General features: G+C 64.4%; 1 protein-coding gene across 2 annotated transcripts; it reads left to right on the plus strand.

Moving 5' to 3' along the window:
• The first annotated feature begins 1026 nt into the window (after nucleotides 1-1026).
• Nucleotides 1027-14594, plus strand: MUC4 (mucin 4, cell surface associated). 2 transcript variants are annotated; one of them, XM_082766790.1, is made up of 27 exons: nucleotides 1027-1139; nucleotides 1545-4712; nucleotides 5408-5547; nucleotides 5812-5976; nucleotides 6060-6215; nucleotides 6417-6547; nucleotides 6825-6913; nucleotides 7032-7418; nucleotides 7525-7644; nucleotides 7795-7997; nucleotides 8673-8751; nucleotides 8926-9096; nucleotides 9278-9379; nucleotides 9583-9819; nucleotides 10155-10289; nucleotides 10416-10594; nucleotides 10688-10847; nucleotides 10924-11022; nucleotides 11627-11809; nucleotides 11891-11964; nucleotides 12206-12270; nucleotides 12387-12583; nucleotides 12765-12933; nucleotides 13019-13189; nucleotides 13756-13793; nucleotides 13929-14026; nucleotides 14221-14594. In XM_082766790.1, exons 1-27 carry the CDS (start codon nucleotides 1091-1093, stop codon nucleotides 14275-14277), a joined length of 6822 nt encoding a protein of 2273 aa, XP_082622916.1. In that variant the 5' UTR covers nucleotides 1027-1090; the 3' UTR covers nucleotides 14278-14594. The 2 variants fall into 2 exon arrangements, with proteins under 2 accessions (XP_082622916.1, XP_082622917.1); XM_082766791.1 differs by lacking the exon at nucleotides 10155-10289.
• Nucleotides 14595-14699: the final 105 nt, after the last annotated feature.

Below are 14699 nucleotides of genomic sequence, written 5' to 3' on the forward strand. Positions count from 1 at the left end.
CAGGCCCCGAGAGGAAGCAAACATTTCTTTACCGTAACCACTCCTGCCAGGTCCCGGGGGGCTGTTGCACGCCAGGGTGAGTCTCGCCGTCCTTCCCCTGGTTTAAGGTGACCTGCGAGCCCAGCCCATGTTAGAACAACCCCCCCCCGGCACGGATCTGCGTGGGTGTTTGCAATGGGATGCACTCCGATGGGCAGATAACCCCCCGCACGCAAGGACTCCGTTAAGGTCACCAGCCCTTAACGCAACGCCAGTGGGGCAAAGTTGGGGTGCCCCAAGTGCTGAGCCCATCCCCACAGAGCCCCCTATCAACCCTTTCGGGGTCCCTTTTGGGCAGGTGGGCTTACGCAGCATCCAGGACTGGAATTTTTTGGGGGTGCTGCATGAACAGGGATCGTCCCCAAGCATCAAAGCATCGGCGCACTGGGGTAGGGCACGGCCACGGGTGTCGGGCAGGGTGGGATGAGCACCACCGGGTCTCTGCGGGGTCTGGGGGGGCGATGCCGTGCCCCCAGGATGGGCAAGAGTTAAGCAGCGCCGGACCCCGAGGCGGTGGGAGCTGCTCCCTTCCTTGTTCCTCCTTGGCGGCGAGCCCACGGGTGCCAGGGGTTATCGGCTGCCCGGCCGAGCGTGGCCAGGACGTGGCAGCAAACGGGGAGGGGTGGGTGCTGGGCTGGGGGGAGCACCCCCTCCCAGCAGCACTGGGGGACCCCAGCCCCTCTCCCCATCCCGTGTCCTTTTGCAGCCCACCGGGTAGCCCCCAGTGGCTGTCGACCCTACAGATGTCCCCAACCTTGGGGTACCATCCGTGGGGTCGCCCTAGGTAAGATCCCAAAGCCTCCCCGTGGCTAACGCAAGGATTAGGGGTGTCCCCCAGCACCAGCACGTCCCCAGGGCTGGGACACAGCCACCCCATAGGAATGGGGGAGCTGTGGGTGCCCCGGGGCAGGGCACGTGGCTCAGTGGCAGCGGGAGGAGGGCTGGCACGGGGCAGTGCTTGCCGGCGGGGCCGCCCCAAAGCATCACTCCCCACGGACACCAGGAGCCACGGGAGGTGCCAGGGACACCGGGATCCTGCTGCTGCCACGCCATGGGGTGCCAGTGGCCGCTCTGGAGCTGGGGGCTCTGGGTGCTGCTGGGTAAGTGCTGGGGTGGCCGATCCCATCGGGGTTACGGGTGATGGCTGTGACGGTGCCGGCCGCTCGGCGTGTCCACAACGGGGCTGCGGGACAGGCTGTGGGGTCAGCTCGTTGGAGCCACGAACGGTGGCACCCAGCAGTCCCAAAACTGACCCTGGTTCCCAGGTGTGCAGTGCTGGTGTAACGCTCCGTTGGCTTGTGGATCAGGCGGGGATTTGCACAAGGGGAAGGCGCGAGCACCCCGTGTCCGCCTCGCTCTCCGTCCGCGGTGCTGGGGCAGCTCTTGGTGGCACGGGGACACCTTCTTGAAGCAGCCGGGCACGGTGGGGAGGAGGGATGGGAACCACGATGCTGCACAGAGCTGGCTCGCCCGTCCTGCCCTCACTCACCTGCACACCCTGCCAGGGGCAGCAGGAGCAGAGCCGGGCAGCATCTCCCGCGGGGCTGATAGCGCCGAGCTGCCTCCGGACGTGTCACCCACCGTGGCCAGGCTGGGCATGTGCCAGGTGTCCCCCAGCAGCGCGGCCAGCCCCCCGGAGCAGCCCTCTGTCCCTGGGGACAGGTCAGGTAACACCACTCGGAGCGGGTCCCTGCCTGCCGGGGAGCTCGTCCCGGCGCTGCGGAGCACAACGCGCACGCCTCTGGGCGCAGGGAGGAGCGCCCCGTCCCTCCTCGCAAGTGACGTGGTGGCAGCAGGACAGGTCCCCACGAGCCCCAGCAAGGAGCAGGAGGAGCCCAGCAGCACAGCAGCTCTCTCTGGGGGGTTGGCAGCGCGGGATATTCCCCAGGCAGGGGCTGGGTTTTCCTCCCCAAACCCTGGTGGCCACCCGCCCAGTGTCCCTCCAGCTCCTGCCACCCCTCAGCTGCTGTCCCCCATGCCAGCAGGGCACACGGTGGCTCTCAGCGCTGCTGGGCCAAACACAGCCACGTTGTCCCCAGCTCCACCTGTCCCCACTGAGAAGGGGACGGGCAAAACAGTGCCATCAGGCAGCAGCACTGCTCCCGAGCAAACTCTGGAGGTGTCCAGGGGGCTGGAGAACATCGTTGGAGAGCCAACACCAGGAACAACTGTCCCTGTAGAGCAAGGGACTGTTCCTATGGCACTTACAGGTCACGTCCCAGCACCAGGCGGAGGTTTGTCCCCACCAGCGCCACTTGTCCTTGCTGCTCAACCAGAGCTGGGGACAAAAGCATCTTTCTCAGCCACAACTGAAGCGAGCGATGCCCGTGAGTTGGCGCAGCCCTACGGCGCTGTCACAGCAGAGGGGACGCTGGGGACAGCGTGGAGCACGGTGCCGTCTCCTGCTGCACACAGCACGGGGACATCGCCCCCTGCTATCAGCGAGAGCCCCGCTGAGCCACACGCAACCACCGTGCTCCTGTCCCAGAAGGCCACCCCGGAGCTGGACACGGCCACCTCTCCTCCTGCCACAGCAGCCAGCGTCTCGCCGGCCTCCCCTGGGGACACAACCCACTTCGTGGAGCCACCAGCAGCCCTGGGTGGCCCTGTCACTGACCCCACTGCTCCAGCAGCCACCGGGGGTCCCCTCCACACAGCCACAGAAGGATCCAGGACCCCACCACCTGCAGCCCCCCCGGGAGCATCCTCAGCAGCGAGCACCTTTTCTCCTGCCACCGCTGGTGTCAGCGAGGCTGCGGAGCCAGGGACACCAGACCCCGGCACTGCTGGAGCTGGGCTGCTCGGATCCAACCCTGCCACCCGTCCCCGTGCCACCACACGGGCCCCAGGACCACCAGCCACGGCACTGGATGTCACCAACACAGAGCACGTCCCCACCGTGCCACTTCCAACCCCAGGAAAGGCTGAGCTGGTGGCCACTGCTGCCCTGCACACCGAGGCCACACCAAGGGACACGGGGCAGGTCCCCAGCATGGCCCCTGCTGTGTCACTCCCTGGGGGTGGCCTCTCCCCTGGGCTCTCCTCTCCAGTCCCCAGGATCCCCACGGCACAGGTGGATGGGGACAGATCCCCTCCGGCCAGCCCCAGCGTGGCCACGTCCCTGTCCCTCGTGGATGGAGCAAAGACGACGCCTTCCCTCCAGGAGTATGGCACCGGGACCCAGCCAGCTGCCCTCGTTAGCAAAACTCCAATTAGTGCAGCAGAGCTGGGGACAGCATCGCCAACCAGCAGCGACACTACCACCATGGCATGGGATGGCAGCTCCACTGCCACCCCAGCTGCTTCAGGGGTGCCCAGGACACTCAGCACCCCTGGGGTACCACGGGCAGGCATCCCGCAGGACAGCAGTGCCACCGCGGGGATGGCAGAGGGGGTGTCCCCATCCAGCAGCCCCCCGGAGGTGGCATTGGGGACGTCCCCAATGTCCCCAGCCACCCTGATGCCAGCGCTGGGTGCCCCCACTGCCCGCCTCGATGGCAGCACCGCTGGGCGAGCAGTGGGGACCGACCCATCAGGGACAGCTCCCAGCCATGGAATTGTCACCACCGTGCCATCACCAGAGCCATCCACCCCGGGGAGCGACGTCCCCAAAACCGAGCCACCGACCAGCTTTCCCCTCCTGCCCTCCCAGGGCAGTTTCTCGGCCCCGTCAGCCTCAGCAGCCCCCAGCCCAGCTCCGGGCACAGCCGTGCCCCTTGGCACCACGGCTGGCAGCCAGGATCCCCCACCTGTAACCACTCAGCCTGCCCAAAACACGGCCACCGAGGGCGCAAGGGACAGGTCCCAGGCAGCAGGAGACGGCAGCACCACGCAGGCAGCACCAGGATCGACCCCATATGAAAGCCCTGCTGGGGATGCCCCCACAGCTACACCCCGCAGCGGGAACACCTCCGTGGGGACAACTCCATCAGTGTCAGCCTCCCCCAGAGCCAGCAGCGCTGCTCAGCCGGCAGTGGGCACGGACACATCCCTGGGCACCTCGGGGGACGGGGCCGTGGGGCTGCCCCCCACTCTGCCCACCCCTGTGGCTGGGGGTGCTGAGCCAGGCACCATCAGGGCCACCCCAGTGTCACCCTATGCACCGGGCAGCCAAAACCCTGTGGCAGGGGCAGGGACGGTGTCACCCACAGCTCCGGAGCTGGTCACGGCACCATCTCCTGTCCTCGGCCACAGCACGGTGGAGCCAGATGTGAGCATGTCCCCTCCTGTGCTTGGGGACACCACTGTGGTGGTGGTGGCATCCTCTGTGACACCCAGCACCAGTGCCACCAGTCTGGCAGCAGGAATAACCACTGCCAGCCCCAGCACGGTCACAGCACCCAGCTCCTCTGCCTCCAGCAGCACCTCTGCCCCATACAGCCCCCGTGGCACCCCTGGGACCCCCACCGAGGCCACCAGCAGCACCCGGTCCCCTTCTGTCACCCACAATGTCCCCACCAGCCCGGGCAGGGTGACGAGCCACGATGCCAGCCCTGCGTTTGCTGCCGTGCCCAGCATGGCCGGAGGGACCCCGCCAGCAGCCACCAGCCCCAGTGGCACAGCTCCTGCCTTGGGGACACAGAGGGGACCGGCCACCACGCCGAGGAATCCTGCTCACACCACTTCCAGCCACGGACACCCCGTGCCGGAGCCCCAGCCCAGCCACGGGCTCGGTAAGTCAATTTTCTTCCTCCTTAGGGCGATGAAGAGGAGGGGGCTGCGGGTTGGCACAGCACCATGGTGACAGCAGGAAGAGCCCCAAAGCCCTTGGGGGGGGGCTCAGCCCCGTCTGTGCATCCCCAGCTCCCCCCTCACCACTGCAGGAGCCAAACCCTGCACCCCTTCCCCATCCCACCCCTCCTCCTTTTCGGGCTTTTTTTTTTCCCCTTAACCTTTACAGCAGAAGTGAGCGAATTCACCAAAGTACCCGCTCACATTTTGCCCCAATCCCACCCAGAAAGCAAGCGGGGTTTGTAGGGTTAAGCACCCGCAGGCACAGACCCCCCCACCCTCTCCCCCCCGTGCCTTAGGACGTGCCGGGCACAGCGCGCCGGGCTCGTTAATCACGGCATTCCAGCCCAAAATTGGAGGAGTCACCGAAGTGGCTCATTTCCTCCAGATGCGAGCCCTGCTTGAGTCACCCAAGACCAAATTGGGTTAAAAATCGTGACAGCATCAGGGCGGGCGGGGGCACCCACGGGGAAAGGCTCCCTGGAGGGGCTCGCCCCGCGTCCCTCATTCCTAAAATCATCCATCATTCCCAAAATCGCATCCCGGGGCACGAGGGCGTGCTTGTCTTGGCTGCGAGAAAGCCGGGGCAGAAGTGGCTCGTTTCTAACCTTCTCCATTAATCTCCTGCCCGCCCCAGGCCCGGCGGTGTCCCTGTACCCGTTCGGCACGGAGGGAGGTGACAGGGAGTGCGTCCAGCGGGCGGTGGATTTCAATTCCCCCTTGTTCAAGCCGGAGATCGGGTTCCCCTTCGGGAAGGCGCTGCGTGACTCCCTCTACGTGAGTTCCTGCGGCCGCAGAGCGTGTCAGGGATGTACAGCTCCATAGGAAAAAATAATAATAATAAGGAAAAAAAAAAACACGACACGCAGAGATACAAAAATGGAACAGAAACCTAATTTAATCCGAATGTTATTTTTTCCCAGCTTAAAATAGACATTTTCTGCTTGCATGTGGGCAGAGTAGGGATTAAAATCCCCCCCCAGGACAATGGGAACCTCTTGGGGAGCCGGGTTCCAGCACCTAATGGGTGATTTTGGTCAGTTTACAGACAACGGGCAAATCATTTTCCCACCCACGGACAACGTCGTCCCTTCCAACCCCAACCCACCTACCCAGGGGTTCAGTGGCCACGAGGCGCTGCCGATGGTGGCTGTTTTTTGGGAGGATGCAGACTTCTCGTGGGGCATCGGCACCACCTGGTACCAGGTCAGGGCCACCGGGGACCTGCACCCGGAGATCCCAGTGCCCCCGTCAGCCCTCACCCACCGAGCCCCCCTTGTGAAAATCAGGAATACCTCACCCTCGGCTCTACCCGAGACCCCCTCGTCCGTGACGTGGAGGCAAAAATTGAGAAATACCTGAAAATCCCATACACGGCGAGATGGACCCTGAAGGTGACGTGGGAGAAGGCTCCGGCGTACCCGTCCCAGCAGGACGATGCCCAGGTGACGAAGGGGACAGCCACCAGCGATGGATGGGGCACGGCAGAGCCCAGCTGGATGGGTATTTGGGGTCTCGCCTTGGTTTCTCCCAGCCCCACACCAGGGCACGGTGTATTTTTACATTTCAATCCTGCTGCATCCTCGGTGTGCGCTTCGGGGAGAGGGGAGGGAGGCTGTGGGGTGCTGACGTGTGGGTTCCTGCAGACCAGCACGTACCAGGCTGTCCTCTCCACCGACGGGAACCAGTCCTTCGCCCTGCTGCTGTACCAGGACGGTGCCATGCGGTGGGACAACGCCGGGCTGGCAGCCGGGAACGTGCTGATCGGCTTCTCCAGGTGCCCTGCATTTTGGGACACCCCATATTCCTCCACCGTGCTGGGGCCATCAAGGCATCTCCTCCCCAGGAGAGCCCAGCTCCCACCTCGCCCAACCCCATCCCTTTTAACCCCTCTCTCTGCAAACTGGCAGGAAAAACCCACGGAGCCCTCCAGCCTGAAACCCCGCCGGGCGCTCTGTGCCAAGCCATCACCCCGCTGGGCAGCCAGTGGTGATAGGGGGGTGGGAGGGAGACCTCAACCCAATCCTAACCCCAAACCCGCTCTCTTTACGCAGCGGTGATGGGTATGCCCGAAACAACGAGCTGACTCAGCAGCCACCAGCAGTGAGGTACCGACCCGACCAGCACCGCAGCCCTGGCACCGGTACGGCACCTTCAGTCAGGGGCTGGTGGGGGGACGGATGGCACCAGGACCCCCCTGTGGGGTTTTTGGTGGTCTCTGCGGCTCCAATGGGGGTGTTGTTCTCCTGTCGTCCCCCCAGACGTGCGGGGGCTGTGGCTGTACCGGCTGGACAGCCACGGCCGGGTGAATTACCGGCTGCGCTGCCTGGCGTGGCTGGAGGCACAGCCTGCCCCAAACACCTGGAGCACGGAGCTGCCACCCTGCCCCTGCTCGCGGCCCCAGGCCGAGCTGGACCCCCGCTACCGCCGCAGCAGAGGTGCTGAGCGTGGGGCTGAGCCCCCTCCCGCAGCCGGGGTGGCTGCCACCCCCCGGGATGTCTCAGACCCAGCAGACAGCACCGTGAGGGTGCTGCGCACCGCGTCCCCCAGCCGGGCAGGAGCTGGGGTGCGGTGTGTGTACCGAGGCACGAGCTTGCTGGAGGGCTGGCAGGAGCGAGCCTGGAGGCCTCCCACCCGTGCCACGGCTGGTAAGAGGGCACAGTGCTCCCTAAAACACCCGTGGGGTCCCCCCGTGTGCACAGGGGCACAGCGGGGTCCCCGCACCCCCAGCACCCATCCTCCATCCTCCCGCAGACGAGGAGCTGGAGGCGTTCGAGTGGTGCTGCCAGCGCGTGGGGAAGCCCCGGTTCTGCAGCAGGTTTGCCGAGAAGAGACCGAGGACCGGCTGCGAGGGATACCTGCCACCCACCCCCGGTGAGTCCCCGGGGTCCCTCTCCTCCGTGCTGGGCTGGAGATGCCTGATGGAGACTGCTGCGCGCTCTGATCTGCCCTCCTCCATGCGATGACGGCAGCATTCGCTTCCCTTCCTACCCCCAAAATATCTCCATCTCCTTCGCACCCCAGCCAGTGCCTTCGGGGACCCCCACATCACCACCCTGGATGGCCTCAGCTACACCTTCAATGGCCTCGGGGACTTTGTCCTGCTGCTGGCCGGCGATGCCCGGAGCAGCTTCGTGCTGCAAGGGCGCACGGCCCGGACTGGCACAGCCCAGGCCACCAACTTCGTGGCCTTCGCTGCCCAGTACATCTCCAGCACCACCACCACAGTGAGTAGGAGCAACCTGGGAATTGGTCTGAGCATCTAACGGGACAGTTTGGGTGTTGTTTCTGCATGTACCTACAAGTGCTCAGGACCAGAGGAGCATCCTGCCACCTCCCGTCAGCCCAGCAAGGTGCTGAGGGCAGTGAGTTGGGCTCAGAATAATGAGGCACGGCTCTGACACCTCTGGCAAGCTGTCCAGCGTGGGCCTGGAGCCCTGCAGGGACGTGGGCTGCTCCAGCCCTCTCTCTGCACCACATCCACCGTTCTCCTTTGGATGTGGTGGTGCCTGTGTGTGCCCTTCCTTGCTTTGCAGAACTGCTCCCCGCGCTCGTTTCAGTACATAACATCCCCCAGCGTCACCAGAAGGAGCCCCTGAGCAGCAGGAGAGAGCCTGGAGCCACCACCACAGCTCTCCACGTTGCGAGGGTCAACCAAGCAGTGGTGGCAGCCTGGATGTGCCCAGGGATGGTGGCAGCGGGGGCAGCTCTCCGTCTTCACCCACACCACCACCCCAGCTGCATTATATTTTGTTTCCTGGGGTGATGAGCGTGCCAGCACGGCCCCGGGCTGAACATCTCTGCTGGGGCTGGAGAAGGACGGGGTGTAACATCACGTCGCCAGCAGGAGGTGGGGAGGGAGGAGCGGAGGGGCTGATGGGGACATCCATTGCCACTTGCAGGTTGAGTGGGCTTTGGGGAGCCAGGGTGACATCCAAGTCCTCCTGAACAACCAAACCATCCAGTTTGCCTACTCCCAAGGTGAGCGGGACGTGGCGTTAAACATTCAGCGTGTCTGGGGGGGTTGAGGGGTGTCCCCATCCCTCAGGAACCTGGCCAGGGAGGATGGGGAGACCTCCCCTCCCCGAATTCAGAGGCATCATTTCAGACCCAGGCTCACGTGGGCTCTCCCCTTGTGTTCCTCTCCCCTTGCAGATGTGGGTGCCGAGGTGCACTACAGCCCTGGGGTGCTGCTGGTCAACTCCTCCTCCATCACGGCCACCTTTGATGGCACCGTCTCCGTCTCCATCTCAGCCAGCGCCGGGCTCCTCAGCGTGGTGTGCAGCCTGCCGGATCGGTACCGCAACACCACCAAGGGCCTCCTGGGTGAGGGCACCACCAGCTGGGCCACAGCAGCCTCGTTTCTCCTCCAACACGGCCGCAGGGCCAGGGTGCAAGGTCCCCTTCCCACCCCAAGGCGGGTGGAAGAGGCTGTGGGAGCGTGGTTCTGGGTGTCCCCGAGCGGCACCAGAGAGGGGACCCCAATCCTGCGGTGGTGCCCCCACAGGTGTGTGGGACAACAACCCTGCAGATGACTTCCAGATGCCGAACGGGACCAACATCCCTGTGAACAGCAGCGAGGAGGAGATCTTCAGCTACGGGATGACCTGTAAGGCCGGGCTGGGGATCCACCCTGGCCATCCCCGTGCTCCAGCACCTTCTGGCCACGCTTTGGCTGGAGAGATTTGGACACTTGTCTGGGCAAGACTGGTGCCAGGGAACCCTTTGGTCTCTTCTTTGCTCCGTGTAAACCATCCCTGAAGAGGAAAAAGCTAAAAACCAAAGGCCCTACCCAGTTGTGCTCTCTTGTAGGGGCTGTTGGAGAGCACAGCCTGTTCGCCCAGCCCCTGGCCGCACCGGAGAAGAACTTCACCCCCATCTTCTTGTCTCGGCTGCGGCAGGAGAAGGAAAGCCAGTACCAGCAGGCAGCCTCGCGGTGCCACGGCAGCAAGGAGTGCATCTACGACACACTGAGCACCGGGGACGTGACCCTGGGCCTGGCCACCCAGAACCTCGTGGAGGACTTCCAGGAGAAGAAGACGGCGCTCAGTAAGTGGAGCAGGTCCTCACCTCCACGAGGGCACGGGTTGGATAGCGGCTCCCTGGGTCCCCTTGCTCCATGTGAGGCGAGAGAGATGCCTCCAAGGTCTTGGATTTTTCTCCACGCCTGGGAGATGCCACCAGCAGGAGAGATGCCACCAAGGTCTTGAGTTGCGTTGCCTGTCTGGCTGCTCTCCAGGCTTTTTTTGCCATCTGGGGGGGGATTTTTGGCGGGTGGTCACATCTACACCTGCCTGGGGTCTGTCCCCTCCTGGCCAGGAGGGCTGCAGAGCCGAGGGATGCCAAGGCCACGTGGTGAGCACACCGGGCTGCTGTTTCCTCAGACACCTTCCCTCCCGTCATCATTGGCGACCCGTCGCTCACAGCCTTCAGGACGCAGCGGGTGACGAGGCAGTACCGAGCCGAGGGGCCGGGCGCGCTCTTTGTCCCCCACATCTCCCCAGAGCTCAACATTTCGGGTAGGGATGGGGACAGCGGGCAGCCAGGGCAGGACGGGCACCCCACAGACACCAGGCTTTGGGGAGAACCCCTCCGGAAGGACAGGGACGTGACCCTCACCGCATGTCCCCCTCCGGCCCCCGCAGAGAATGGCACCCTGACGTGGGAGCCCCGCGGGACGGCCCCGCTCAGCATCACCCTGCAGGCCGTGGGCTCCCAGCACCTCACCGCCCTGCTCCAGCTCAGCTTCACCCTCTGCAGCTGCCGCACGAGCCGCGAGTGCGACTACAACGACACGGCCACCGTCAACAGCTCCTCGCTGCAGGTACCGCCTCGGGGCAGCGCCGTGTGCCGCGGCCACCCTCTCTGTCCATCCATCCTCGTGTCCCCTAAGCCGGTGTCCCCGTCCCCTTGGCAGCTGGCAGCCTGCAGGTGTGAGGACGGCTTCTCGGGTCCCTTCTGCCAGCACCCACCGGACCCCTGCGCCCAAGGGTGCTTCCCCGGGGTGGGCTGCGACCCGCTCACCGGCTGCGGCCCCTGCCCGCCCGGCCTGACGGGCGATGGGAGGCACTGCTCAGGTGATGAGGGCTGGCTTTGGGAAGGAACGGGGTGCCAAAAGGCTTCGCCCGGTGCCACGCTGCGTTGTGCCCGCAGATATCGATGAGTGCGCGCAGGGGATGGCGTGTCCGGGGAACGGCACCTGCACCAACACCATGGGCAGCTACACCTGCTCCTGCCCGGATGGTGCGGAGGGTGAGTCATGGCAACCTGGGGTGTGATTTGGGATCTCAGCCCCAAAATCTGCCAGGGCGAGCAGCTCAGGGTGCCTGGTGCTGAGGCTCGGCTGGGCAGAGATGTGGTCCTCGTCCCTGTCCCCTCCCTGGTCTCAGTACCCAGCCCCTGCCAACCTGCAGTCCTCGGCGTCAGGAGAGATCGAGATGCTCCAGCCCAGGGTCCTGAAGTATCATTAATATGCTAGGAAAATATTTTTTTCAGTGCAATTTTTTTTTCTTTGAGAAAACTCATCCCATCAAAGCTTGCAGGCACATGTGAAGGTTTGTGGGGTTATAATCAGGTCCTGTTTTCAGACATTTTTGGTGGTGTTTGCTCCTGTTATGATGCAGCAGGCTGAGCTGTCTCAAGGGCAAAAGACTCTGGGAGGGTGCAGGGCTTTTCCCCAAGGACCTGAATTTATATAGAAGACTTAAAAAAAAAAAAATGGGGGGAGGAGGGGAAGAGAAGAAAGGCTCACAGCGTGGGAGCAGCGAGGATGGAGCAGTGCACTTTGACCAGTGCCTGCCCCTGAGCCGTGTGGGCACAGACCAGTGTCCCCGTGTCACCCTGCTCCATCCCACAGGCGAGGGGCCGGGCTGTGGCACAGCCTGCAGGTCCCATTCCTGCCCTGAGGACTTCTGCAGCAACGGGGGTCGCTGTCACCTGCACCCCTCCTCCTGTGCGCCCACCTGCCTGTGTCCCCCGGCCTTCACCGACCAGCGCTGCCTGGTGGCAGGGGGGGATTTTCAGCCCCCGGCCAGCCCAGGTGGGTGCCTGTGCCCCGTGCCCCGTCCCAGCTCGGCCAGCCCTGGGGCACAAAAGGCACCGTGGTGGTTTTTCCCTGCAGATCTGCCCCGGAGGAGCGTGAGGCTGCAGGTCAGGGCGCTGCAAAACACCACAGCTGGGGAAGTCAACGCCTCCGTACGTAGCTGGCAGGGGACGGGGTGTCACGGTGGCTCAGGGACGGGGGGATGCTGCAGCGTGGGGTGCCCGTGCCTCCTGCACCCCATGCATCCCCTCCCGTGGCATCCCCAGGGATCCAGCAGCTCCTTCCCGTGTGCTCCCCGCTGGTCCCCAAGGCAGGAACGAGGCCGAGCAGCCCTCGGGGCTGGGGCACGGTGCCTGCAGCCCTCTGCTCACCCCCACACACCCCTCGGCACAGGTCTCGGCCATCCTGGGCTCCCTGGAGGTGAAGGCTTTCCAGGGCAACACCAACATCACCCGCATGTGAGTGTCGAGCAGACGAGGCAAGAGTTGGGGTACAAAGGGCATTTCTCCCCCTGGACCATCCAGGAATCTGTTTTTCCAGCCCCCAGATTTCTAAATCTTTGAAAATACCGCAGGGCAGCTGCTGGCTTCGCCTTCGCCGTGGTGGCCGAGTTTGCCTACGGCAGCAGCGGCTCCGTGATCCAGTTCCTGAACGAGGAGCTGCTGGGGGCCATCGCCAGCGCCTTCAACGAGCAGCGAGGACGGCGGGACGCGGGCACAGACCTCCTCTTCGAGCACCTGCACCTGGACAACGTCACTGACGTGGTGAAGTGTGAGTGCCCCCGGCACCGTGGTGTCCCCGTGGTCCATCCCCTGCCACCTGGCGTGCCCCAGGGTCTGGGGGGTGGAAGAGGCTTGGTGGTGATTCCTATCCAAGGGAGGACTTGGGGATGGTGTCCCAAAAGCCAGGGACACCCCAAATTATGGGCTAACCCCGCGCCATCTCTCACCAGTGACGGTGGCGGAGCTGAGGCACTACTTCTCCTGCGCTCTGTACGGCTACGAAGGCTACCAGCTGGACTACGTGGGGACCACTGGCTTCCTCTGCATCTCCCCTTGCAAGAAGGGCTACTGCCAGCATGGTGGCCAGTGCCAGCACCTGCCCGAGGGCCCCACGTGCAGGTAGGCAGCAGTGACACCGCGGTGGAGGCCACCCCATGTGGCCACCTCTCCCCACAGCCAAACTTTGGCTCCATCCCTTCCACAGCTGCACCCCCTTCTCCATCTTCTCCCCGGCTGGTGCACGGTGTGAGCAGCTCGCTGTCAGCCTCGCCGCCTTCCTCAGCATCCTGCTGGGGGCCCTGGCTCTGCTCTGCCTCCTGCTCGCCGCCGCCTGCCTCGCCTTGCGCCTCTGCCGCCGGCACCGGGAGCCCTGGGGGTGAGCGAGGGGCGAGGGGCAGCGGGGGCTGGACCCGCACGGGATGGGTGCTGTGGGGTGTGAGAGCAGCAGGGAATGGAGGCTGGGATTCAAGGAGAGGTTTGCCAGGATGAAAAAATGGAAAATCCCTCCCAAAAAATGGCAAAGGGTGCTGGGGGAAGGCACCCTGCTGCAGGTACCTGGTATAACAGCATCAGCGGGGTGACTTCAGCTTCCTTTCCCCCCCTCCGTGTCAGAAATTATTTGCATTTCTTCCTCATCCCACCCAGTGCTCGGTTACAGAAGGGCTTTCCATTTGACTCAAATTTGAATGCCATCCAAATGTTCTCCACCAAAACTCATGCTCCCCTGGAAAGAGCTGGGCAGGGAAGTGTGGTCACCTATACTTGGGGCAGGGCAAGAAATGGGGTGTGTGCAGTAACAGGGGCTTTTTTCCCTTAAATCCCCATCCCATAGCCCTGTCTACCCCATGGTCAGTCACTGCTCCCCACACCAGGGCCTGGGACAAGGCAGGGGCTCTCCCAGCTCCCCTGACCCGTTGTCCCCATTCTGTGCCCCTCTCCTAGGACCAAGGACACCTTCTGGAGGCCTCGGCCGTTCTCCTGTGAGCACACCCTGCAGCCCAACCCAGCCCCTGCTTTGTGCAGCACCCGTACCCCAGCTCGGGCACGTGCTGGGTCACTGGGGTGGCTCCGCGCCCCCCGGTGTCCCCCAGCTCTGCTCCTCTTCCTCACCCCAGCCCTGATGAAGGCAGCAGAGAGAGCAGAGAGCACCCGCTCCCACGGCTCGGGAAGGCTTTGGGAACCACGGCTCCAGGCCATCGACCCATCCGTCCAGGTCTGCCCGGGGTTATTGTCCCCTGCGTGGGGTGGCGCTGGCCTGGCCGGGCACCGATGTCCTTGTCCCGGGGCTCAGAGTCCATCGGAGCTGCCCTGCGGTGCCCAGTCCTGGGGCATCAGGGACAGCGGGGGCTGCACTACTGGGGGACTCGTAGCAAAACCAGCACCTCTTGTCCCGTCCCTTCTTTGCAGATAAGGATCAAGAGACCCCAGGTCAGGGCTCCAAGCCAGCCTGCCCTGCAGCCGTAGCCTCCCTGCAGCCCCTCCAGCACCGAGACGTGGCCGCTCCTGGGGGTCCCGGCTCCGTGCCCACCCAGGGCAGGGGCAGCATCGGATGGGGGGCTCCGGGCACGTGCCCGCTGGGCATGGAGCATCGCATCTGGGGGCTGTGGGAGGTGTCTGTGCTAAAGGGGGGGATGCTTGGGTCAGCAAAATAAGGGTCTCGCCTCCTGCTCGGGACCTGCAGAAGCGACTGGGGTCACCCGCGGGTGAGTCTGTGTGGTGTGCCCTGCACAGCGCGGCTGGACCCGGGGATCATGACCCGTTATGAACAGAATAAACGTGAAATGACAGCACGCTGCTGCGTGGTGTGTGCACCCCATCCAACACCTCCCCCAGATTGCCTCTCACGGCTCAGATGGCACCGGTCAGGCCCTGGTCCCTGCTCCAAG

This window comes from Aythya marila, assembly GCF_965140915.1.
Source record: "Aythya marila genome assembly, chromosome: 9".
In the NCBI taxonomy this organism is placed as follows: domain Eukaryota; kingdom Metazoa; phylum Chordata; class Aves; order Anseriformes; family Anatidae; genus Aythya; species Aythya marila.

What these genes read in the sequence shown, in the direction of transcription:
- MUC4 (XM_082766790.1), top strand. Translation starts at nt 1,091, where the DNA reads ATGGGGTGCCAGTGGCCGCTCTGGAGCTGGGGGCTCTGGGTGCTGCTG. An exon ending in TCTCCAGCACCACCACCACA is followed by an intron (nt 7,998 to 8,672) that starts GTGAGTAGGAGC and finishes TGCCACTTGCAG; the next exon opens with GTTGAGTGGGCTTTGGGGAG. An exon ending in AACACCAACATCACCCGCAT is followed by an intron (nt 12,271 to 12,386) that starts GTGAGTGTCGAG and finishes AAAATACCGCAG; the next exon opens with GGCAGCTGCTGGCTTCGCCT.